This window comes from Globicephala melas, chromosome 1, assembly GCF_963455315.2.
Source record: "Globicephala melas chromosome 1, mGloMel1.2, whole genome shotgun sequence".
NCBI lineage: Eukaryota > Metazoa > Chordata > Mammalia > Artiodactyla > Delphinidae > Globicephala > Globicephala melas.
In genome coordinates, this window is record NC_083314.1 from 120576982 (window position 1) to 120604117 (window position 27136).

General features: G+C 42.1%; 1 protein-coding gene across 3 annotated transcripts in view; it reads right to left on the reverse strand.

Annotated features, from left to right (window-relative positions):
* The window catches only part of AK5 (adenylate kinase 5), a 239190-nt gene that overhangs the window by 42452 nt on the left and 169602 nt on the right, over positions 1-27136 (reverse strand). For all 3 annotated transcript variants that reach the window (XM_060304067.1, XM_030865986.2, XM_030865985.2), the window contains 2 exons: positions 21257-21299; positions 18972-19016 (listed from right to left, as the gene is read on the reverse strand). In XM_060304067.1, coding sequence (XP_060160050.1) covers positions 18972-19016; positions 21257-21299 — 88 coding nt within the window. The remainder of the gene's footprint in view (positions 1-18971; positions 19017-21256; positions 21300-27136) is intronic.

Sequence of the window (27136 nt, forward strand, 5' to 3'; positions counted from 1 at the left end):
ATTGTGTCTCATATTTTTATTTGTTAAACCTGTCAAATCTATCAGGCCCCACCAGTTATTAGCTTAGAGACTTTTGGGAGACATGATTTTATCTCTGTTCTGACAACTGTAATGGTTTGTGATTCAGCGATTCATTCAGCTAATACCATCACAGCCCTAGCGAGACATGTGAAATGTCTAATTAAGACAAGACGCTGAAACTGGTTTCCATGACTCTAGCTCTTACGTAGACAGATGATAAGGAAGGTTCAGGTCTTGGGGGAGAGGAAATCACAGGCACCATGATGGTGATTCCTAAACATTTACACCCCATGATGCTCCTACAGCTCATAGCACCCCAACCCCATCTCATCCCAACAGGGACAGAGACAAGATTTCCAAACTGCTCACAAGTAAATACCACTAAAAACCCTGTCCTCTGTTTCTTCACCCGGAGATCTCCAGGGTCTATTCCAGACACAACTCAACAAACTTACAGACGGGAGCCTTCTAATAGGTGCTCCATCAGGCTCTGCTTGTTTGGGTCTCTGAATTCTTGGCCTTCATTCTTCTAGAGTACTCATCCTCTTCCAAATTCTTAAACTTATCAAGCCACCTTTTCCCCTGTTTTCTAGACCCTTCACACTATGATCTTAGGCACACATTAAATGACTATAATAGGCAATTTATAATCCAACTTCTCCTCTCTATTTTTTCCCTTCTTTTATTTTTTTTAATTTTTTTTTTCTTTGCGGTACGCGGGCCTCTCACTGCTGTGGCCTCTCCCGCCGCGGAGCACAGGCTCCGGACACACAGGCTCAGCGACCATGGCTCACGGGCCCAGCTGCTCCACGGCATGTGGGATCCTCCTGGACTGGGGCATGAACCCGTGTCCCCTGCGTCGGCAGGCAGACTCTCAACCACTGCGCCACCAGGGTTGGCGCCACCTCCCTTCTTTTACATAAAATAATTTTTCTTGACTGTACAAGAAATATATGCTCCTTATTGAATATTTAGACAACTTGAAAAAGTGAAAAGAAGAAAAATCTCCCATGGTCTCACTCCCCAGATGTAACTGCCAAAAATACATTTTGTTTTGTTTCTTTGCAGCTTTTTTTTTCTACATATGGTTTTCTGGTTTGGTTTTTGTTGGGAATCTGTCCGCTTTGATATTTCTTCTCTTTGGGCTTTTGTATTCTCATATGAAAATGAGCTTGTTGGACTAGATAAATTCCAAGGTCATTTCCAACACTACCATTCTATGTTTTTGTCTTTGTTAGGGAACTTGGAGAGTATTTGTGCTTGCGGTCTATTTTTGTACTGTAAAAGGAAGTGAGGATATTTAAGATGGTTAGGGACATTTGCAGTGAATGTTAGTTGGATTCCATCTGGGGTTTTGTGTTCAATTTTGGGCCATACCATGGAAACTGGAAGTCTTATGCACTGTGATGAGAATATAAAATTGGTGTAAACTTTCTAAAGGGCAACTTGGTAATATAAGTCAAAAGTTTTAAAAGTTTTCAGGTCAATGGATTTATCCTAAGGGGGGAAAATCATGTTTTAGTTACATAGATACTCACAGCATTTTTAATGAAAGCAAAAAATTTAGTAAAAATGCATGACAATAGGAATAAACTCAATAAATTATAATATAGCAATACAAAGGAAAAGTATGTGGTCATTAAAATGATGCATTGAGGAACGTACAGTGGAGAAAGGACAGCCTCTTCAATAAGTGGTGCTGGGAAAACTGGACAGGTACATGTAAAAGTATGAGATTAGATCAATTCCTAACACCATACACAAAAATAAGCTCAAAATGGATTAAAGACCTAAATGTAAGGCCAGAAACTATCAAACTCTTAGAGGAAAACATAGGCAGAACACTCTATGACATAAATCAAGGCAAGATCCTTTTTGACCCACCTCCTAGAGAAATGGAAATAAAAACTAAAATAAACAAATGGGACCTAATGAAACTTCAAAGCTTTTGCACAGCAAAGGAAACCATAAACAAGACCAAAAGACAACCCTCAGAATGGGAGAAAATATTTGCAAATGAAGCAACTGACAAAGGATTAATCTCCAAAATTTACAAGCAGCTCATGCAGCTCAATAACAAAAAAACAAACAACCCAATCCAAAAATGGGCAGAAGACCTAAATAGACATTTCTCCAAAGAAGACATACAGATGGTCAGGAAGCACATGAAAGAATGCTCAACATCATTAATCATTAGAGAAATGCAAATCAAAACTACAATGAGATATCGTCTCACACCTGTCAGAATGGCCATCATCAAAAAATCTAGAAACAATAAATGCTGGAGAGGGTGTGGAGAAAAGTGAACACTCTTGCACTGCTGGTGGGAATGTGAATTGGTTCAGCCACTATGGAGAACAGTATGGAGGTTCCTTAAAAAACTACAAATAGAACTACCATATGACCCAGCAATCCCACTACTGGGCATATGCCCTGAGAAAACCAAAATTCAAAGAGTCATGTACCAAAATGTTCATTGCAGCTCTATTTACAATAGCCAGGAGATGGAAACAACCTAAGTGTCCATCATCGGATGAACGGATAAAGAAGATGTGGCACATATATGCAATGGAATATTACTCAGCCACAAAAAGAAACGAAATTGAGCTATTTGTAATGAGGTGGATGGACCTAGAGTCTGTCATACAGAGTGAAGTAAGTCAGAAAGAGAAAGACAAATACTGTATGCTAACATATATATATGGAATTTAAGAAAAAAAAATGTCATGAAGAACCTAGGGGTAAGACAGGAATAAAGACACAGACCTACTAGAGAATGGACTTGAGGATATGGGGAGGGGGAAGGGTAAGCTGTGACAAAGTGAGAGAGAGGCATGGACATATATACACTACCAAACGTAAAATAGATAGCTAGTGGGAAGCAGCCGCATAGCACAGGGAGATCAGCTCGGTGCTTGGTGACCACCTAGAGGGGTGGGATACGGAGGGTGGGAGGGAGGGAGATGCAAGAGGGAAGAGATATGGGAACATATGTATATGTATAACTGATTCACTTTGTTATAAAGCAGAAACTAGCACACCATTGTAAAGCAATTATACTCCAATAAAGATGTAAAAAAAATGATGCATTGAAAGAAGACAGATAAAACCGAATACATACAGTGTGATTCCATTTACATAAAGTTCAAAAATATCTATGGCATTTTTTGTAGGGGGCAGTGAATAGAAGAGGGCACAGGGACGCTTCTGGGATTTTTGTGGTTATGCTTTTTTTTTTTAACATCTTTATTGGAGTATAATTGCTTTACAATGGTGTGTTAGTTTCTGCTTTATAACAAAGTGAATCAGCTATACATATACATACATCCCATCTCCTCCCTCTTGTGTTTCCCTCCCACCCTCCCTATCCCACCCCTCTAGGTGGTCACAAAGCACCAAGCTGATCTCCCTGTGCTATGCGGCTGCTTCCCACTAGCTATCTATTTTATATCTGGTCGTATATATGAGTCCATGCCACTCTCTCACTTCGTCCCAGCTTACCCTTCCCCCTCCCTGTGTCCTCAAGTCCATTCTCTACATCTGTGTCTTTATTCCTGTCCTACCCCTAGGTTCTTCAGAACCATGGATTCTGGTTATGTTTAATCTCTTGATCTGCGTGTTGGTAAGATGCGTGCGTCCACTTAGTGAAAATCCATCAAGCTAAACACTTATGATCCAAGTGCTTTTCTGTTTTGTTTCAGTTCAGTTACAAAAAAACCTTTAAAAAATTAAATCATTTATTCAGTTTTACAGTCTTGGAAAGATGCCCATGATATCTTGTTAAGTATAAGAAGTAGGTTTCAAAGTTGCATGCGCTCATTTTGATGAAAAACATATACTTAAAATATATATACATAGAAAAAAATCTAAGAGGAACGTAAGTCAAAATCTTAATACTATTCACTCCCAGGCTTTGGGATTTTGGGTGATTTGTTGCTGTTGATACATGTTTTCTAGAAAGAAGATGTAATATTTTGTAAAAAGAAAAATCCTTAAACAAAAATTCTGGAGAAATTTTGGCTACATGTGTTCAAGAGACCTGATGGGGTGAAAAATGATGAAATTAGAATTTATGCATTCATTCCATAAGTTAATATGGAGAATCCACACGAGCAATACAGTATTTCAGTATTGAGGACACAAGGATAAGACAGTGCCCAACTCTCAAGGAGCTTACAGCCTATAGAATAACAGAAGAAGCTGGGTGTTCTTAATCAGATGAAAACATGACTCATAGGGAAGTTATACATGTCTTCAAATATTTGAATGGCTACAATGATGGAGAGGAAGCTGATTTGTTCCGTGCTGCTCTGCAGGGCGGGATTAAACAAAACAGCGGAAGTTTTGACAGAGCAGGTTTTGACTAGATCTTAGGAAGACCTTCTTAAAGACAGGAGCTGTGCAACAGAAAGAGACCCTCTCACCTGCAGGGAGACCAAGCACATGCAGCCAGTTCTCTCCACTGGGGCCCAAGGATAGTCCCCTCCAGTGATGTTGTGCAGTGTTGGAGTTAACATTTTAATTTAGGGCTCTTCCTTCTTCGGAGAGGACTTGAAAACAAGGGCTCTAACTAGTTGTTTTTGTTCAGTCTGAGATACTGGAGATGCAAACCTTTTCTTTCTTTCTTTCTTTTTTAAAAAAAATATTTATTTATTTTATTTTATTTTTGGCTGCGTCGGGTCTTAGTTGCGGTGTCTGGGCTCTTAGTTGTGGCACGCGGGCTCCAGAGTGTGCGGGCTCAGTAGTTGCGGCATGCAGGCTAAGTAGTTGTGGAGTGCGGGCTCTCTAGTTGTGCGGGGGCTCGAGGGAGTGGGCTCTGTAGTTGTGGCATGCGGGCTTAGTTGCCTCGTGGCATGTGGGATCTTTTCCCCGACCAGGGATTGAACCCACGTCCCCTGCATTGGAAGGCAGACTCTTAACCACTGGACCACCAGGGAAGTCCCACAAACCTTTTCCAAGTTTGCATCCTCCTACGCCTATTTTCCCTGAGAACATAAAAAAAAAAAAAATCCTGTAAAACTAGAAGGTAAATATGAGAGGTATACGGGCAGATTCATCAAGGGAATTTTTTCCCTCCTGGTGCTTCCTCGCCTGTTTACCAGCCCTGGACGGGTCCTTGGTCAACACCTCTTTGATCACATCATTCCTCAGCATCCAGGGCTTCTGTGATTTGGCCATTTCTTTTCTGTTCCTGGGCCAGGAGGGGCATACTCCTACCACTGTGATTGGTTCCTTACTTAAAATTTCCCTTCTTGGAGCCCCCCATCTCCCCAACCCTCTCCCAAACTTAGGGGACCCCACCCATTCGCTGAGGCTCCCCTTGGTTCTCAGCTTCTCCAAAAAGGGGCTCCCGACCATTCAGCCATTGTGCTTTCTTCATCTCCTCATCCCTGCTAACACTCACTGAATAGCTCCTTTGTCTACCTGTCCTGTATTGGTTCTAAAGTTTTCATAAGCATTAATCCTTGCTTCATCAAATAGATTATAAGCTCCTTGAGGGGTGATGACATTAAAAATTTAAAAATTCTCCCTTATATTTACTGTAGTGATGATGCATAGTTCAGCTTTTTCTTGCTCTCCTATCTTTAATGACAATTTAGCAACATATGAACTCCAGTCCATACTCCCTCCTCTGAAGGATGGTGACACTTGGAAATCAGAACAACCAATGGAATGATTTGCTAGCTCTTTGTTTTGTATTTTGTATGCTTCCTGGCATCTATGCTAGCTACATAGTGGTGACTGGAACTTGATTCTGATACAGAAGCCATATGCTACCTTACCCAGCAAAAGCCATATTTGTTTTTGTCTTTGTTTGGTGAGAAGGGGCCAGGAAGACTTCGTGAAGAGTCCATATTGCTCTTTCAGGACCCAACCAGAGGAAGAATCTCTTAGTTATAGCTGGTTCTTAAAAATGGCCAAGCCTTATAGTTTTACTTAAAACCTCTGCTCTTATAATTATGACTCCAAATGGTTATTAGAAGACAGGTTAATACTGTTATTTCTGACACCGTGTCTTTATTTACCACAGCTGAGCATGGGGAACGTGGGGACAATAACTTAATCTTAGCTCATCATCATCTTGCTTTCTCATTCATTCATTCATTCTAAAGACTTATATTGAACACCTACTAAGTGCCAGGTTTCTCACTGCTTAACATTCTCTTCCATTCTCAACAACAGACGTTGGAATGAGGGACAGTCTGGGGGCTTGCCCCCCCCAAGACCAAGCTGAGGACTTCCAAGAAAAACACAGTTGTGCTCTGCATGCTGCTCTGCCCATGCCAGCTTCCCACGTGTTTACTCCAGGAGTTAGTCCAAGCAGAGAAATATATAATTGGACCAAATATGTTCCTTCCCCTTTAAACTAAGGTCATTGGGGAAGTGTGTGGTGCGAACATGGTGATCAGCTTTCTGGTAGAAGATGTTCCTCGAGGAGTGGTAGGACCATCAGGAGTGCCCCAGAAAATATGGGAAGAAAATATCAACTGGGTCACAGGAACCTGTCACGTTAAAGCAAAATAGCCACATTCGCTTACGAGGAAAGAGTCCTTCATTGCCTTGACCATCTGATGGTTTAAATATATTTCATTTACAGCTAAAAAGGGACTTCCCTGGTGATGCAGTGGATAAGAATCCATCTGCCAATGTAAGGAACACGGGTTCGATCCCTGGTCCGGGAAGATCCCACGTGCAGCAGAGCAACTAAGCCCGTGCGCCACAACTACTGAGCCTGCGCTCTAGAGCCTGTGTGCCACAACTACTGAGCCCAGAAGCCACAACTACTGAAGCCTGCGTATCTAGATCCTGTGCTCTGCAACAAGAGAAGCCACCGCTGTGAGAAGCCCGTGCACTGAAATGAAGAGTAGCCCCTGCTCGCTGCAACTAGAGAAAGCCCGCGTGCAGCAACAAGGACCCAATGCAGCCAAAAATAAATAAATAAACAAATGAACATGTTTTTACAGCTAAAAAGGTGCTCTGAGACTCTCGGCCCTAGAGCTTGGAGCAAAATGAGAGGGAAATACTTTGGGAGTGTTACATATAGGAAGGCCAAGGGCCAAAACAGTCACTGCCCCCTTAATCACTGGCTTGTTATTCTGCTTCGTTCCTCAAGGCTAAATATGGTCTCCCAGAGTAAAAACTTGTTGTGTTGTTGTAAACAACTTCAGGAATGTGTCCACAGAGGAAATGGCAGCCAACAGGCAGGCCTAAGCCAAAGGTCTAAGAGATACTTTCTCACCTCAACTCACCCTGATCCTAGCCAACCACACTTATTCTAGGTAACACCCCATTTAACAATCAATCCCTTAGGGAGTGTTTAATTTGAATGAACGACATCAGAAGCAGATACAGGAATTTAACCAATCTCTTAACATCTGTCATGGCTGCTGATGGGTTCCAATTGTAGGTTCCAATTAACTTCTGATTCCATCTTCGTCCCCCTTTTATCAAGATATTCTCTTTCTTATTGGTTGTCTCCCCTAACTCAATAAACAGTAGTTATACTGATGGCTACTGCTTGTTGAGTGTTTACTAGGAGCACTGTGACATGTGTTAACTCATTTCATTCTCACGTCAACCCTATGACCTTGGTACTATCATTGCTTCCACATCACAGATGAGGAAACTGAGGAAGAGTGAGTGTAAGGATGTTGCCCAGGGTCACACAGCTAGGACATGGGAAAGCTGGGATTTGAACTCAAGTGGTTCATACTCTTAACTAGACTCTGTACTGTCTCTCTATTTATACAAATGTGCTTGACTCTCTTATGTTTAAGAACTATTTCACTCTGGAGCTTCCTTTTCCTTTAGATACTACCCTAAGTCTTTTCTTTCTCTTAGAATTGAGTACATCTTCATTCCCTTACCTCTTAATCACCCCAAACTCACTGGCTTTCTTTTCTCGTTTTCCACTGGAATTGCTCTTACCAAAGTTACCAATAGCTCTTTGGTTGCTAAACCCAACAGACACTTTTCACTACATTTTATTTAAACTTCCCTGGATGAAAACTCTCTCCTCCCTTGCCTTCTATGACACTATTTGCTCCTGTTTTCTTCTTTCCTCTCTTTCCTCCTTCGGCTCTGGCATGGGTGTTTCCAAGCCTCCAGATCTCAGCTTTCCTCTAGCCTCCCTCTACCCAAGCTCACTGGGTGATCTCTCCCACATACATGTCCTCACCTACCATTGATATCCTGGTGAATGCTACATCTCTGTCTATAGCCAGAACTTGTATTCTGGGTACCAGATCTCAAAAACCTCTTGTTGAATGGACATTATCTCTGGATGTCCCAGAAGCATCTCAGTCTTGAAATGTTTAGAACTGAACTCTTTATGGCTCCCCAAAACCCACTTCTACCCCACATTCCTTGTCTCCTTGAATGGCACCTCTGTCCACTCGGTGGTTTAAACCAGCCACTTCTGAGTCATGCTAATTCTTCTCATTCACCTGTACACACAATGGATTTTTTTTTTTTTTTTGCAGTACGTGGGCCGCTCACTGTCGTGGCCTCTCCCGTTGCGGAGCACAGGCTCCGGACGCGCAGGCTCAGCGGCCATGGCTCACGGGTCCAGCCACTCCGCGGCATGTGGGATCTTCCCGGACCGAGGCACGAACCCATGTCCCCTGCATCGGCAGGCGGACTCTCAACCACTGCGCCACCAGGGAAGCCCTAGATCTATAAATCCTGTTGATTCTACGCCCCACAATCTCTTGGAGCTGTTTCCTCTTTTCCCTTTCAACTGCCTGTTTGTTCCTCACCTGTATGACGTCCAGATGACCTGTGGACTGACCTCCCCACCGTAGCCTTGGCTCCCATTCCCTGCTGTCACGGTGCTCTTTCTGAAACCTGCGTCTGATGACACGTGACTGAGGAAAAGCCCTGACGGCTCCTCACTGCTACAGGATTAAGTTCATATTTCTTAGCCTGGTCACGATCCAGACCTTGTCTCATCTCCAGCTCTGCCTCGCACCACTTCCCACCCCCTCACCTCTGGGGCTCCCTCTTGCACACTTTTTCCCTCTCTGTGCGTGGGCCCACCCCAGTCATCTTCCCACTTGCACTTGGCCAATTCCTTTTCTTCCTCAGGACTCAGCTCTGACTCTCCCCTCTCCACCCTCACGTCCCCACTTCATCTTTCTCTCCATCACCTATGCTTCTGCCATTGCATGTACCAGCTGTACCATTTCTTTGTCCCCTCCCTACAACGTGAGCTCCTTGAGATTAGGTAGCCTTGTCTTTTTTCTTTGTACACTTAAGTCTATCTCTTTGCTGACATATAGTAGAAACTCAAAAAATGTACCAAATGAATTAATGAAAGTAACCCAAACGGATATATACTTAATGGAAGAATTTAATATAGCAGCAAGGGAACAGATTTATCATTCGGGGAGTTAAGCAGCCCCCTTAAAGTCTATGTATCCTTTAGCTTAGGCCATTTTTTCCTCCACCTCCATACTAAGCCATCGTTTGAGATCAATATGGAGTCAGGGTACTCCATCCAACCCACAAGAAAGCACCAGAAGCACCAAGCTTCCTCAGATCCACCCAGCACTACATCTTCAGACATTTGCTAGTTGCAGCCCTTGGCCTTCTGAAATAGTTTTGGTAAAGCTCACAAAAAGGTACCCACAATATGTCTTAGTAAAAGATGCAATGTATCAATATATTCTGAAATCAATGTGCTCTGGGAGGGGTTCAGTAATGCTTCAGATATGGCATCAAATTGTTTCCTTTTTTGAAGTTAATATGGAATTTCATATAACTGGGAGAGACATAGCTGGGGCACTCAGAGGTCTTTTTCATTGATACTCATTTGATGTCTTATTATTTTGTCATTGTTTTCAGACATCAATAGCTAAATATACAGGAACAAAGTAAAATAGAAAATTGAGGTACTTATTCAAAGAATTATGGTAAGCCCTTCCCTCATCTACCATATTCTCACAACCACACCTAGATTTTGGCCTCCTCACTATATATTTACATACCCTTCGATAACATGAGCTTTGAAGTCTGAGAAATTTGGTCTGAGTCTTAAGTCTGTCACTTACTAACTGTGCAACCTTAGGAAATTTACTTAACCTTTCTGGACCTCCATTTCTTCATCTGTAAAATGGGGAAGTATATGAGTACAGATGATTGGTCTGATGATTAAATAAGATAATATGTATAAAGATGGCACAGTATATGGAACATAGTAAGTCCCCAGTATATGCCAGTTTTAATATTCTTATGAGGTAAATAAAATAAACATTTTTGAGGTAGAGGATGGGAACTTTGGCTTATTCAGTTGTCTTCACACTTCATTTCCTTGCGGCCATGTCTCTGCTGTACATGCTTCCAATTAAGAAAACAGTTCGCAACATGTCAACTCATTGGCTATTCAAACTTGGGGTGAATAGAGGACAAACATTATTTTGCCATTTAAAAGAAATTCAGAGAGGCTAGGAGGTGAGTGACCAAGATGTCAGAGTAGAAGGACCCTAAGCTCACCTTCTGTCATAAGCACACCAAAATCACAATCTGCAGAATGACCATTGTTGAAAAAGACTGAAACCAGCTAGAAAAGATCCTCTACAGCTAAAGACATAAAGACGGAACCACAAGATAGGTAGGAGGGACAGACTAGAGATCTAATCAAATCCCATACTCCTGGGTGGGCGACCCACAAACTGGAGAATAATTATGTTATAGAGAGGCTAAGGGATTGGTCCAAAAGCACACAGAGCTTGGACACAAACGTAAGATTTTGGGTGTTCTCTCATCTCCAGTGCTGGGTCTTGGGTCTGTAGCATCTGACAGCATCCAGTGATCATTCTTCATGGGTCTTGGAACAAGCAAAAGGGGCTTTCAGTGAGTCAAGCTTGGAGATGTGGCCTTGACTGAGTGAACAGGCTCAGTACCTAAAACTTCACCAGATGACTCTGTTGGTGAATTAATGGCATTTCCAAAAAGAGCTCAACAAATGGGTAGGAAGACAATGAGTGTGAGGGTGTGAGGTCACCTTCACTTTACCTGGTAAAACTTACTCGCTTGTGCTCTTTTCTTTTTAGCAATAATTTGCCCTTCTGGATGACGTAACTCAGCAACATTCTTTTCTTTGAGGAAATAATTTTAAAACATGGAGAAAAAAATCCCCTCTGCCATGTCATGCAGTGTTCCAAGGATTGTTTAATGTCTTTTTGAACCTCACAGTTCTTTAAGCATAGTGAGCCCTTGATAAAGGTTTATTAATTTGGTCTGTATAAATGAAGAAAGTGTTTTGTTCTAGTCAAACATACTTAGAGCTTTTTGCAGTGAAAAGGTTTATGTAATTAAGTAGGTTCATAGTCAGCACACAATGCCTGCATTTCTCCAACGTTAGAAGATATCCCCTTGTTTTGTAAATAAATTTGAGATTGTCTTGGTCTTTCCAGTGTGTCTCCCGTTACTTCCATCCTGAATGGCCTGGACTTTGAAAAACAGGTATCAGCCAGGGTGAGTGCCAAAGGGCCCCTTAGTAACTGCACCCCTTCAGGGGAGAAAGAGCCGTGGCAATCACGCGGCTGTGTCTAGAGCAGGGATGATGTTTCACAGTTAGGGCAAGCCACAGGCTTTGGAGTCAGATGGAACCTTATTTCTCTATGTGAACTCAGCCTAGCTCATGAGCTGCCTGTTTTCTTGTCATAGTGGAAACTCAACCAAGTCTAGGCTGGGTTTTCTTAGCCTAATCCAATCATTTTTGATAACCCTGATAGTCCAGTTCTTTGTGTCCCCCACCCCCCACCACGCAATTCCTATGTTAAATCCTAAAGTCTAATGTGATGGTGTTAGGAGGTGGGGCCTTTGGGAGGTGCGTGGGTCACGAGGGTGGAGACCCCATGAATAAGATTAGTGTCCTTATAAAAGAGGCCCCAGAGAGCTCTCTAGCCCCTTCCACCATGTGAGGGCACAGTGAGAAGATGGCTGTATAGGAACCAGGAACGGGTTCTCACCAGTCACTGAGTCTGTCGGTGTTTTGATCTTAGACTTCCTGTTTCTAGAACAGTGAGAAATAAATTTCTGTTTTTTAATCTATGGTATTTTGTTAGCCCAAGTGGACTTGGACAAGCTCGAAGTTCAGTTTCCAAGTCAGCGCTGTCTCCCATCTGGAGGGTTTTCTTCACCCTTCCTTCAGTCCTGGTCTTCCCGGTGCTGTTGGTTCCCCGGGGTGTGTCCCCTCCACCTTCCATTCAGTCCCTTTTCTGAAGCCTCCTCCTGGTCCTCCAGATGCATTTCTCTTTGCCAGTTCTGACTAGCACCCAGACTTTCCTTTCAGGCATCCCTTGCACCACGGGGTACAGAGAAATGTTCAGAACTTTTCCAGGCCCACAGGAGCCCAGAGAACCAGGGACTTTTGGTAGATGCACCCCTTTTCCCTAACTTCCCCTAACCTCACATTTGTGAGGTTATTTGCTTTTTTTAAAAAAAAATAATTTATTTATTTTTGGCTGCTTTGGGTCCTCGTTGCTGCTCTCAGGCTTTCTCTAGTTGCGGCGAGCGGGGAGCTACTCTTCATTGTGGTGCACAGGCTTCTCATTGCGGTGGGTTCTCTTGTTGCGGAGCATGGGCTCTAGGTGCGTGGGCTCAGTAGTTGTGGCTTGTGGGCTCAGAAGTTGTGGCACACAGGCTCAGTAGTTGTGGCACACCGGTTTAGTTGCTCTGCAGCATGTGGGATCTTCCTGGACCAGGGATTGAACCTGTGTCCCCTGCAATGGCAGGCAGATTCTTAACCACTGTGCCAACAGGGAAGTCCCAGTTATTTGCTTTTGAAAGGACAAGTGAAAACAAGGCACAAGGGAGTTTTTCCCTCCAAGATCTCCCAAACACTAAGTCTGGGGTTTCATATAGCTGCCCAACAACACACCCCCAAATCTAATTAGCCCTAGGGTTCTCATAGTGTGGTCCACAGACTCCGGTCCCCTATTTTGATTACAATACTAAGAGGTTATTGCTTTTCACTGATGGTGCAAAAGCAATGGCTGTAAACCTGTGGTGCCAATCAAAGCCAATTATTCTAGTATTCTTCACCACCATGAACTCACAGAAAAAAAGAAAGAAAGAAAGAAGAAAACAATGCCATTGTTACTTAAGAATGCTCTTGATGAAGCAATGAAAAAGTTTAATTTTGACCTTAAGTACATATTATTGTAATATTTTGTGAGACAAAATGGGAAGATGCGTAAGGCACTTCAGCACAGCCAGGTACATTTAATGGTTTTCTCAAGAAAAGCACTGTGTGATCGTTTGAGTTGTTGAACTAGCTGTTTTTTTTTTTTTTTTTGCGGTACTCGGGCCTCTCACTGCTGTGGCCTCTCCCGCCGCGGAGCACAGGCTCCGGACGCGCAGGCCCATTGGTGATGGCTCACGGGCCAGGCCGCTCCGCGGCACGCGGGATCCTCCCAGACCGGGGCACGAACCCGTGTCCCCTGCATCGGCAGGCGGACTCTCAACCACTGCGCTACCAGGGAAGCCCGAACTAGCTGTTTTTTAGTTGAACACCATTTTTACCTTCTGAAAGACTGAATAACAGATAAAGCTATCGTTTTTCAGACTTGAGTATCTGGCAAACATTTTCTTGAAAAGTAATAAAGTGAGCCTGTCACTTCAAGGAAAACAACTGGCAGCATCTTTGCTAATGATAAAATCCAAACTTTCAAGCCCTGGATCCATCATTTACTAGTATAACTAGTAACTCTAGTTATAGTTATAGTTATATAGTTATAACTATAACTCTCTGACGTCTTACTTGAAAAATAGGATGGCGATAATACTCCATAGAGCAGATACATTAAGTAAGATATTATAATGCATTTTGTACAGTGCCTGCTGTGTAAGTGTTCAGTAAACATTGGCTTCTATCATAGCTACATCAAGTTAAAACAATCAGATTTCATTTTCATTTGTAATTTGACCAAATACATGAGTCAATTCCACCAAAAGTGTTTAACCTGATCTCCAAGGAAATACTCTCTAAGAGATAGATTTATTCATAGTTCTTTAATAACAGGGCAACTATGAAATGACAATAGACCTTAATAAAATAATGACAGGCATTGAGATATTGGGTTTTAAGCAAAAATTCTCATTTCTTTAGTTGTCCTCCAGGAAATAAATAGGACTAGTTGTGCGGTGGTGAAAGAATGCACAGAATAACACAACATATTATACAAGTACCTCCCAAAGCTTACTAGTTAAAAGCGGTAGTTCAGCACCAATGCCAAGGTACACAAGGCCCTCTGTGTTCCTGCTACACTGAAAGCTACAGCCATTGAATGATGTCTTGATCATTATGCCATTAGTCTCACACTTCTCCTGTAAAGTCAGATGATTTTCCAAACTGAAGAACTTCTACCAAGGCTTTGGATAGGAATTCAATGGGAATGGGAATTCAGGTTATGTTACATTTGGGGGATAGGCAGGCCATGAAAAGCAGAGAAGGGAAAAAGAAGCCAAAATAGATTGGATAATAGCAAGATAATGATCAAGAGATTTAAAAAAAGAAAAAAGGAAAAAAATGTACCAGAAAAGGTTGTGAAAAACTGTAGGAGCCTGTTAATGGGATGTCACGGGGCTCTTTAAGATATTTTTGCATTTTCCAAATAATTTTCTGCTTTCAGCAATGATTGCATCCCAGTCTTGTACTTCAGCACAGTTCTTCTTCTTCTTTTTTTTTTAATTTATCAATTAATTAATTCTTGGCTGCATTGGGTCTTCATTGCTGTGTGAGGGCTTTCTCTAGTTGCGGCGAGCGGGGGCTACTCTTCGTTGCAGTTCATGGGCTTCTTACTGCGGTGGCTTCTCTTGTTGTGGAGCACGGGCTCTAGGAGCATGGGATTTAGTAGTTGTGGCTCACAGGCTCAGTAGTTGTGGCTCGCGGGCTCTAGAGCACAGGCTCGGTAGTTGTGACGCACGGGCTTAGTTGCTCTGCAGCATGTGGGATCTTCACGGACCAGGGCTCGAACCCGTGTGCCCTGCCTTGGCAAGCAGATTCTTAACCACTGCGCCACCAGGGAAGTCCCCAGCACAGTTCTTATATCTTGTTTGTGAACAACCATAGAACCCTTTTCAATCCTTTTGATCACCAGGCCCTATCCTGTGAGATCTCTTATCTGTTCTTTGGAAGGCATTTCTCTATAAATATCTACTGAGCTGCCTTCTCAGTAGCAATAATTTTCTCAGAGGCAGTAATTTTCACAACATTCAAAGGGCCAACTAGGTCCATCCTTGTCACTTTTCCCTTTGATCCAGACGGTACACTTTCTCTGAACAATTTTTTGACTCAGAGGGCAGTCAGTGCAATTATTTGTCCCCACTTAAAACTATTTTGCAAATGAGCAGGAAATAGTAGCAGCTTGGAATGGGGAGGAGTTGTGTGGCTTGTTCTCCGTGAGAAGGCAGCAGCCACATGGCGTAAGAAGCGTCTGGTTAGGTTCATAGTTAACCTGAAAACCATCCCGCCAGAAGCAGCCTGTCAGTTCTGGTCCAGGAATTCCAACTGCTATTTCAGTTGTTACGGAAACTGACCACACTGCTTCCTAAAGAATTCATTATTCCAACAAATATTTGTTGTTCTAGTCATTCTGGGGCATCTAAATGAGTGATGCAGACACAGGGATGGAGAAGCACAGCGGAGGAAGGCTGGAGATCAGAGAAGACCGCACAGAGACCTAAGAATTAAACCTGACCTTGGGGCATGATTTGTCAGGGGAGAAGACATTTCAGGTGAGAGGACTGGCAAAAGCAGGAGAAAGTTCAAGAGATAATAATGGTGCAGGTGAGGTTGGGGCTGAAGACTCCTGTGTGGGAAAAGGGCAAGACACGTTGAGGCCAGTAGGGAGAGAGCTTGGAGGCCAGACTAAGGAGTTGGACCCTTCTCTGGGCAAAAGGGAACCAGGAGACTTTAAACCAGGATACTTTAGGAATATTAATATTATTATCTTAAGACTAACAGTGAAGATGTCAACCTAGGTTCTGGCTAATACTACAACCCCACCTGTCTTGGTAGCTGTCAGGACAATAATTTGAAAAACGAAAAATTCAGCCATCTTCTCATATAGACAAAACCACACTTACTTTACTGAAATCAGCTGACTGTGGTTGATTAAAGCTCATCAAAACTGCTATGGGTGTGTCGACGACAGCCCGAGTATTTTTATGAGCTTCAAATTGACCTGCAATAATACAGCCTCAAAATACCATCCTGCCATCTGTCGAGAAAGTACAGTCGATCCTTGAACAATGCGGGGCTTAGGGGTGCGAACCCTCCCTGCAGTCGAAAATCCATGTATGACTTATAGCCAGCTCTCTGAATACTTGGTTCCTGCTGATACATGGTTCTGAATCCGCGGATTTAACCAACCTGGACCGGGTAGTACTGTAGTATTTATTATTGAAAAAAATCAGCGTATAAGTGGACCCGTGCAGTTCAAACCCATGTTGTTCAAGGCTTAAGTATATTTAGAACTAAAGCCTTAATTTTCAAGCAGAATCCAGTAAATAGCCTAGAAGGAGAACCATCATTTTCCTTCTCATTGCAGTTGCTTTGTACATGGCCCAAACAGTAAGCTGAAATCCTTCTTTTCTAGAATAGTGACTGACTAACAAGTTGAAGCACAGGACAGTCTGGTTGACATAAAAAAAAAAGAAAAACCTTTATTCAGAGCGGCAGTTTTTAGTGTGGTCTGTGGACCCTGGAGGGTCTTAAGGTTTGTCTGGTGCCAGACGTTTTTTTTTTCTTGGCCGCACTGCATGGCATGTGGGATCTTAGTTCCCCAGCCAAGGATCAAAGCCGCATCCCCTGCATCGGAAGCGCGGTATCTCAACCACTGGATCACCAGGGAAGTCCTGATGCCAGATTTTATATTGTGCTATTTCACCTTCTGAAGGGCACAGGGCTTAGTAACAGATGAGCTGAGATCTTTAGGTCTGGCTAGATAGAAGCAATATTTGAAAATACACTCAAAATTCAAGTATGGTGCCAAACAATGGGTACATCTGAAATAATATTATTCTTAGAGACAATAACAACCACCACAAAACATGCTGTACTACTTTAAAAAGCTTTTTTTTGGACCACATTATTAAAAACACAGATTGCTATGTGATAATAAAGCCTCATTCTTTGGATTCCTGAACTTCAAGTTTAAAGAGTTTCCCCTTTTCCTAATTTGGCCTCTAAGATAAAAGCTGGACGGAAAGTATAATTTATTGTGTATACTCTAGATGCCAAGATAATTGATTAAAATTTGTGTGGAAAGGGGAATTTTCTTTGAAATTATGATGATGAGTTTCTTTTCGGTAAGGAGTAGACATAATGTACTTTTACTTTCTGAAAAGAATGTAAACTAAGTGAGGCAATTGTCCATCCAGTTCCCAAGGCTAAGGTCAACTAGAGACAAGCAGGTCAGAAACAGAGTTCAGTTGAGCTCAAGAATTCTCACTGCTTAGACACGCTGTTCACTTTGGCTAGACTTCGTCTTCCTCTCACCTCCCACTAATCCCTTCAGTCATCCATCTTTTCCTTTAGTTCCCTGCTTAAATGTCACTTTCACAGGGCCTTCCCTGATCACCCATTTTTACCCCAAACACTTCACCCTGCTTGTTCGCTGTTTCAGCTCATTTCCTTCCCAATGCTTTTCAAGGTTTGTGATAATAATTTGATTAGTTCTCCTTTTCCTCTAAGATGGAAACTCTCTGATCCCTGCTCACTGCCCAGCATGGGTCCAATATTCAGTAAGTAGTTGGTGGATGATTAAATGTGGGGGACCGTCTAGGGTGACAACCCACATAACTCAGTGGTGGGGTGAGGAGGACCCGGAAATGGGGAACCACAGCCATGGACCCTGGTCTCCTCTCTGCCACCAGTTGCTTGAATGACCTGCCTCAAACCCCTTAAATTCTCTGTGACTCAGTTTCTTCATCTGACAATGAGGGAGGTTTACTGAGAGATTTCCAAGGAAGAATCCTGACTTTAGGGTGCAAGATTCTAAGTATATCTGAGTATATTTCTAGGGTGCTGATAACCATTCTTTTTCCCACTCATTGAGGAGGTGTGGACCTTTTCATTATTTCTGAATATAAATAGGTATTTTCTGAAAAATGTACAGTATTGAGTGTATTAACTTTTCTATAGACTTGACTAGCTAGAGGGAAAAGCACTAAGTTTTGGGAGGTGATCTGATGATATTTTGTCCTATTCTATGTAATTTTAACTGCTGTGCAACTAGTCCCATTTATTCCCAAGAGAAAAACTGGAAATCTGGTTCTCATACTAATAAGCTCTGTGACCTTGGACAAGTTGCTTAACCTTCTGAGGCTCGCTTTTCTTGTCTGTGTAATAGATATGTAATAGGGATGGACCTCCAACCTATAAGATTGTGTAAAAATTAAAGGAGATAACTTGGAACATAATAGATGCTCAGAAAATGCTGGTTAACCTGAAATGAATTTTATCCCACAATTTGTTTCCCAATGAGTTTCTTGTACTAGGGCATAAAACAAACGAGATTGTTTTTGTTGTTAGCTGTATGGAATGCAGGGTATGGTTATTAAGGTATACTTGAATATGTGGTTACTGATGTATTTAGTTTAGGGAGGAGCAGGTCATTGTTCAAACAGAAAAGGTGTCAAATTTTAATAGACGTAGGTATCCTTTTACCCGTGGGATTATAATGCATTTTATTATCATAGAGCTAAACTCAGGAGTTTGATATTCCTTAGAGTCCTGCTTTGTCTATGCTGAAAAGATACAAAGCCAAAGTAATATAAAACTGTATAAATGAAAGGAATGATCTGGAAGCCTCGGGGGTGTAATCTTGACTAAAAAAGGGCCAAGACTTCAAAACAGGTTGAGAAATGAGTAGTCTTCTTTCCTTACCACATTGTTATTATTAGCAATTACATTTGAAAATTTGAGGGCTGTTACTCACCAATCAGGAAAATAATTTTACACTTTCTCAAATCTTCCGTGAAACCTTTAAAATAAGAATAATTTAAGTTATACAGAAAGAAAAACTGTATTGAAACCCTGGTTTTATACTATATAGTATATAGTATTATATAGTATATAGTATAGTATAATATATACTATTACATTATGTATTATAGTATACAGTATTCTATATAATATATAGAGAATAGATAGGATAGAGATAAAACAAAAGTCATGAAGGTGGGGAGTGAGAACTGAATCTTGGGAACCACTGCTTTAAGGCAAAGGAATGATTAGGGATTTTTGGCAAAGTGTGAAACTCTGCAGAGTTTGCGGAGCCCTAAAAGATTTCCAGTTGTCACGTGATGTAGTAGGTAGTCATGAAGTGGTTCACTTATATACACAATGCTACATTTTTGCAGGAATCCACTATTAGTTGAGTGAAAGGCCCAACTCTACCAGAGAGAGATAGAGACAGAGAGCGACAGAGAGAGAGAGAGAGAAGAGAGAGAGAGAGAGGGAATAAGGCATGAAGAATTGAGTTGGGGTAGAAGAAGAAGGAGACAGGGAAAAAGAGCTGGAAACAGAGGAAAGAGGTGAATTTGGGGGTCTTTGGAACCATTTGGTTTTCACATGAAAGGATTTTTTGTTATCGTTCTCTGAAATCAAACAGATGCTTCAGTCTCTTTACAGAGTAGCCCATGGTGACTGGAAAAATCGAGTATTATCTGGAGCTTTCTGTTAAAGGCAGATAGATTGATGCTTTTAACATGTGGAGCCAAATGGTCATCTCATGTTCTCCATACGTCTAGTTTGCTTTTTTCTTCTAGTTTACTTTTTTCTTCTAGTTTGCTTTTTTCTTCTAGTTTACTTTTATGAAGCTGAGCAACATTTAATGTATTTGCAATCTAGGAAAGTGGTTATTATTGTTAGTATTAGTAGTAGTATGGTTATCTTATTCCAGTTTAAAAAAATAGTTCTTTTTTTAAAATTACTAGTTATTTTAAAAAATTAATGATGGTACATTCATAAAATGATAGTACATTCATACAATGTGGTCATTACAAATTAAGTTTATAGAGAGTTTTCAATGACATGGGAACAGGCTTTTGTTAGGATAGGTACAAAATATTGGAGATAATGTTTGTATATACACATGTATTCTCAACTAGGTAAAGATAGGTATATAGACAGTACACTGCAATAAAATAAACCAGAATGTTACCCATGATTATTCAGAGGTCATAAAGTCTTAGATGGCTCTTATTTTCCACCTTAAAAAAATTTCCACATAAATGTGTGTTAATTTTATAACCAGGAAAAGAGGAAACGTTATTCAGCAATCAATCAATCCCCATCCAGTTGGAGCTGAGTTGATTATTTGCACTTGCTTCATGTTTATGTGCCTTTTCCTCATGAGTCACCATTATGTCATTTGATGACTGCAATTTTTACATCCTGCTTTTGCCATTATCATCAAACGACACTTTATCTACTACCCCATGCTCATGGAGCAGCAGGATTAGAGTTGGGGTTATTTAGAAAGCCAATTCACTTACTTGTATATGCTCCCAGTCAATGTAAATATATTTCCATGGACCATAATTATAACAACAGTTATCACAGAGTGGAAATGATAGCAGGTATTTTTTTTCTAGGACAATCATGAAACTTATCTTTCTCTGGACAAATTCAAATTCACATAATTTTATCTATTTTCAGTTCCATGTGTAGCTAATTATGGTTGGATTTTTTTTAGTTTTGGCAAGACTTTTAACATGACAAAATTATGAAGCAGTATAATTTAGGTTTTTCTTAAGTTGCATCCCAATGGTACACTGCAGAGTAGTAACCACGATGCAGGAAAAAGACTTTTGTGTTCCAATAAAATTTGAAGAATGGTGAATTAAAGATAGCCAGCTCTCTTTCCTACAGGACATGTGGGAGTCTTGCTGTGCTCTTATATATGTGAATCTTCCAAAGGGGATTGGGTATTGTGTTTTCCAAACATTTTAACCAGAGCATCCTCTCTTCACTGAGGGTCTTGGGGCTCATGTTCTCTGGGCAGTGAGGAAATGCATCTCTTAGTAAGGTGTCCCTTTGATTCTTTACATGGACCAAAAGGGGAGAGATCCAAAGAGTCCCAATCTTAATCATGTTCCCTGGCTAAGGGAAAAGTACAAGCTGTTGGTAGATTGTTATCTCTTAGTGGTGTTTAATAAAAAAGACATGCTCAGAGCTACTAAAATGACAACTTTGGTCTGATCAGTAAAGAAAGCTCACCTCCTATGGTGTCTTCTTCAAACACATTTAACTGGTCATCACCCTGTTTATAAAAAATCAAAATATTAGATGATAATACTAACAGGCATTGTACTAAACTTCTTGCCAGCATTAACATACTTAACCTTCCAAACGACTCTGTGAAGGAGGTACCATTATCACCCAGCTTTTACGGATGAAAACCATACTGAGTTCAAGAAGTTAGTTGCCCAAGGCCACATAGTCGTGAGGGACAAAGCCCAGATTTAAACCTGGGCTGTCTGTCCCCGGAGCTCATGCTCTTTGTAACAGGTGCAATAGCCTGCCTTTTTCCTCGGTGCATAACTCTCTGTGGTCAGAAAAGCTGATGTAAAGAAGACAAAACTGATAGAAGTACTTGAAGCTCACTGATAGGAGGAGTACAGCTATTTTACAAACAACTCCATGATTTACAGCTGGACTTGGCAAACTTTCTGGAAAGGGCCAGATAGTAAACATTTTCAGCATTGTGAGCCATATGGTCTCACTACTTAACCAACAGCCTCAGTTTGCCAATCCCTGAACGAAAGCATGAGATAAGGGAAGTTGGAATGACCAGCTTTGATTGATGCCTGCCTTTTAAATTTCCATTTTATTTTTTAATCAAACAGCTCCTCCCTTTTCCTTACAGAAAAACCTATGATGGTTGGGAAAAAAATCCAGAAAGGAAATCTGTAAAAAGGCATTGGTGAGATTTCTCACTCCCACCTATGTCTCTATCCATCCCATTTTCTCACTCCCTCATCCCTTAGAGATAATCACTCATAAAAGTTTTTTGGGGGGTATCTTTCCAGATACACAAAAACTGACTTCTAGATATCTATGGATACACTTGAGTATAACTATATGATCTTATTACGTCCATTACACAGAAAGAAGCAAACATATTATGTATGCATATGTGTTTATAATATACATACTAATCTGATAATACTGTTCTTCCCTTTGCTTTTTCACTTATCAATATATCCAGGAGAACCTTCTGTATCCGTACAGATATTCTTGGGTTATACAGTATTCCACTGTGTATGGAAGGTACCATAGTTGTTATTGTTTTTAACTAGTTCTTTACTGATGGACCATTGAGTTGTTCGCAATCTTGGACTATTTTTGAAAAAGTAGCACAATGAATAAACTCATATAAATGTCATTTCACACATATATACCTGTAGGATAAATTCCCAGAGAGCGTCGTGCTGTGCAGGCAAAGAATAAATGTATTTATAATTTTGATAGATGTTTCCAAACTGCTCTCCCTAGAGGCTGTGTAGTTTTTCAGGGACAGTCTCTGGCTCATGCTTTACTCCAGCCTCTTGCCTCTAATTTGCTTTGATACAGGAGTCAGTTAAATGAGGTTGCCTGGTTGTATTAATGCTCCCTTTAGGTAAACTGCCACAAAAGCACTTTGTTTGAAAACAGAGCCTTGCCATCCTTTTTTAGAACATACGCCTTCAGGGCAACTTTATTGCTTGTCTTCCTAGATTTGCCTGTGTATCCAGAGCTATTCCAGGTGAGGGAAGAGTATTCAATGGACTAGTTATTCAGGGACACATTTACATTAATTAACTCCTTTCCATGAATAGAAGAAAACATCCACTATTCCTCAGTGAGCCTCCGCCCACTACCTTTACTGAAATCATTGCATTTCACATTGTGCAGGGATCGTCTAATCCAACTCTACCACCCCTGCTCTCCCATTTTACAGATGAGGAAATTGGTAGTTGCAGAGGCCATGTGAGGGGCCCGTGGCCATATCATCATGTCATTAGTGAGGCCAGGGTTGGGATGAGAACCACATCTCCTACCACACAGTCTGGCTCCTAGAGATTTAGTCCCATCATCTTAGCTACCATAGTGGACCTGTTAGTGTCCTGCTGCTCAGCTGGCTGGTACACCCATCCCCCAGCTGCTGCTAAGAGCACACAGGAGTCTGGTCCCTCCCTCAAGCTCGGATGACTCTGGTATAAGTTGTTCCCCAGTGGTCCCCCTGAGATCAAGTTGAAGCTAATATCCAGCTGGCTTCTCCCCTTGCCCTATCCTGCGTCTCTCCCTGTCTCACAAGAGCACACCTAATAACACACTTGCAAAGAATCCCCATCTTAGCCTCTGCTTCTAGGGAAGCCCACATGAGACAGGGACCTACTTGAAGCAATTAATATGTTTGCCTAAGATGCCGCTACATAGAAAGAGGCTCAGTAGCCTTTGTTGGAAAAGAATCGTTTAATCAGACTCTGCTTATTGCTTGTCAAACAGCTATTGAATATATTCAGGTAACGTTAAGAGGAAACCATGAGGTCTATTCTCTCAATTTTTTTGGGGGGGTGGTACGCGGGCCTCTCACTGTTGTGGCCTCTCCCGTTGCGGAGCACAGGCTCCGGACGCGCAGGCTCAGTGGCCATGGCTCACGGGCCCAGCTGCTCCGCGGCATGTGGTATCTTCCCGGACCGGGGCACGAACCCGTGTCCCGTGCATCGGCAGGCGGACTCTCAACCACTGCGCCACCAGGGAAGCCCCTTTTCTCTCAATTTTTAATATTATTGTTGAATTATCAGACTTACACCCACCTTATAGACCAAACTGTAACAGACCTTTCTTGTACCTGGCTATCATGTCTTGGGAGTTTGATCAGGGTTAATCTGAATTCATAAAACAATGCACCAGGTTATAAAAGGGCCTTTCTGACCTATATTTGGCTTCTTGAGTCTGACCTGCTTTTATCCACAGGTCTTATTCACAGTCTTCTGTTCTGTTTGCCCAAGTGCTTCAGATGAGCCCCAGCTTCATTTCCATGAACGCATTGATAGTGAACAAGTTTCTGGAGCATAGATGCAACCGTCAGACACTCTCCATCAGGAAAGTGCTGCACTGCACTCAGTGACATGAAAACCCAGGTGAATGGGATGTTTGATTGCAGGGTGTTATTTCCCGGTGATGCCCAATAAACTTCACAATGGATCTTTTGTAGATAAAATTTATCTGACATCTAAACACACACATACATGAAACAACCAGTGAAAGGCAAACACTTCTGGTTTTGGTGAAAAGATGTCATACAGCCTCCGGGGGCCCTACTTCTTTTTCTTTTCAAATGCTAGGTGTGTTCTGCATAAGAGGCATTAATTTCAGAATGTCAGTTATATAAGGTGCAAAATGTTAGATAAGCTTCTTGGAGAAATGGCTGATAAGGTGTTTATATCCAGTTCCACTGTAGCTGCATCTTCTGTGAGGCATTCTTGGAGAAAACACAACCCACCAACAACCGAGTTCCACCCTGGGTACCTGTGGGTACCTCTGGGGGTTGCAGCCTTTTACCTTGTTGCTGCTCTATCCACTAAGCCCTTTGTTGCCTGTAAGTCTGAATGCGGGGTTAGACTTTGTGGGTGCAGTGAGACATAGAAGACTTTCTGCAGTGTAAACCTAGGCTTTCGGGGCAAGAAGTGGCATACCAAGTATGAAGAAACTTACAAAGAGAGGTAGTACAAAAACAGGCACAGATTTATGTAAGTGCCATTTGTGACTCACTAGTCTGGAACCCAGACACAGCCTGCAACGACGCTGTTAATACTGGCGAAGGTAGGAAAGCCTGCAGCCAAACCACTAGCCCCCAAAACCCAACTCAGGTTGCCACATTTTTTTTGTGTGCTCGGTATTTGATAATATGTTGGTAGTTGATGGTGAGAAATCTAGAATCCTGTTGAGCACATTTAGAACCTCAGGGTAGGATTGGTGGCTTTATGGGGAAGCTGGATTTGGACTACAGATTGGTTTTGGTCTCTATCCCTCATTCCCAGTCAAGCCAGAGCCGTAGGAGAGTAAAAGCAACCTGCATTCAACTTTACTTCTCTGCGTGGATCTGTAGGCAAGCAACTCCTTCTGCAAGGCCGGATTCTGGTATTCTTTGTAGGAAGAGCAGCTAATTGGTGTGTGTTTGTGTTTTCCTTTTGGATCAGAGGTCCTATTATCTTCACCTTGAGATATGGATGTTTGGTCGCTCCCAGTGCCTTGAATTATTGAATTATTGGTGGGCAAGATCAAAACAACATAGCTTCATAGATGGTTCACCATCTATGGTGAAGTTCTTCATCCTGCTTTGATGTCAGCACAGCATCTGCTCCTGGTTACGGGACCAGTGGCCCTGTCACAAGCAGATCATGTCATAATATGAAGCTGACACTTAAACAGTGCTTTACAGCTGAGGACTGACCTCAGTGCCCTGATACCAAGCTACATTTCCTCATCAGCATCCTCTTACTGTTATGTGTGTGTGTGGGGGGGGGGGCAGTCATCAGGTCCTCTACTGCCCCTCCTTGAGTAGACGGTGTTGATTTTTAAAATCCTTTTGGGGACCACAAAACAAAACCTCCCCTGGGAAAGAGAGGGAAGTAGTAGGTCATTTGGGGAGTGTTTTCCTAGTTCTCGTTTGTATTAAACAGCGTGTGTGTGGATGTCCCTGGTGGCACAGTGGTTAAGAATCTGCCTGCCAATGCAGGGGACACGGGTTCAATCCCTGGTTTGGGAAGATCCCACATGCCGGGGAGCAACTAAGCCCCTGCGCCACAGCTACTGAGCCTGCACTCTGGAGCACGCAAGCCACAACTACTGAAGCCCATGCACCTAGAGCCCATACTCTGCAACAAGAGAAGCCTCCGCAGTGAGAAGCCCGCGCACCGCAACGAAGAGTAGCCCCCGCTCGCCACAACTAGAGAAAGCCTGTGTGCAGCAATGAAGACCCAATGCAGCCAAAAAATAGATTAAAAAAACAAACAAACAAGTGTGTGTGTTTCATGGCATAAAAAATGTGTATAGCTTCAAGTGGGATTATGAGAAAGAGGCTTTATATAATAATAAAAGGTCACAGCAAAGATTAATTTTTGGCCCTAAAATTCACAAATACTGCAAAGAAAAAACTATTTTCTTTCTCTGGCACTGAGCCCAGATAAAAATCCATTTTTAATTTATTTTCAAAATCCAAAAAAAATTGATTTCAAAGAGATTCTGTAGTTTCTGAGACAATGTGAGGAGCAGTGTTTTCTAACTTTTTCGTACTTCAACTAGTACTAAGCAGATCATGCAAATTCTGGGAGAATCATGACCCATGAAATGGCCTATGAGGATTTTCTATTTAAATTTGTCTAAAGACACTATCTCTGATTATAAGAAGCAATAGCAGGGAAGTAGGGCTGGGGTTGAGATGCAAAAGGTCCTGCAGTTCTCAGAAGGGTTCATCTTTACTGAGAACCAGAATCTTAACAGGAAAGAAGAATAAGCAAAAAGGAACAAATAAAACAGTACCATGTCCCCATTTTGGAGCCTGAAAATGAGATTTTTGGATTCTCTTTCTTTATGCCTGTTAAGGAACAAAACCAGAAAAACACCTCACATAAACAATTTTAAAAATGGTTATCGGGGGGTTTCCCTGGTGGCGCAGTGGTTGAGAGTCCGCCTGCCGATGCAGGGGACACGCGTCCGTGCCCCCGTCCGGGAAGATCCCACATGCCGCGGAGCGGCTGGGCCCGTGAGCCATGGCCGCTGAGCCTGCGCGTCCGGAGCCTGTGCTCCGCAACTGGAGAGGCCACAACAGTGAGAGGCCCGCGTACCGCAAAAAAAAAAAAAAAAAAAAGGTTATCGGAACTGCTCTTTGGGTAACATTTGGAGTGTTTGCAATATGTGTGATTTCATCTGGTCCTCCAGAAAACACTAGCAGGTAGGCAGGTTTGCTATTTCCCATATTTCAGATGGGGAAACTCAGGCTCAGAAAGCTTATGTGACTCGTGCAGGATGCTCCAGCCAGAGGGGTTCCCTGATTCCCAAGCTCGTGTTCTAAACACCTCTCCTGCTGCCCCAGAAGGAGGGTGATGACTT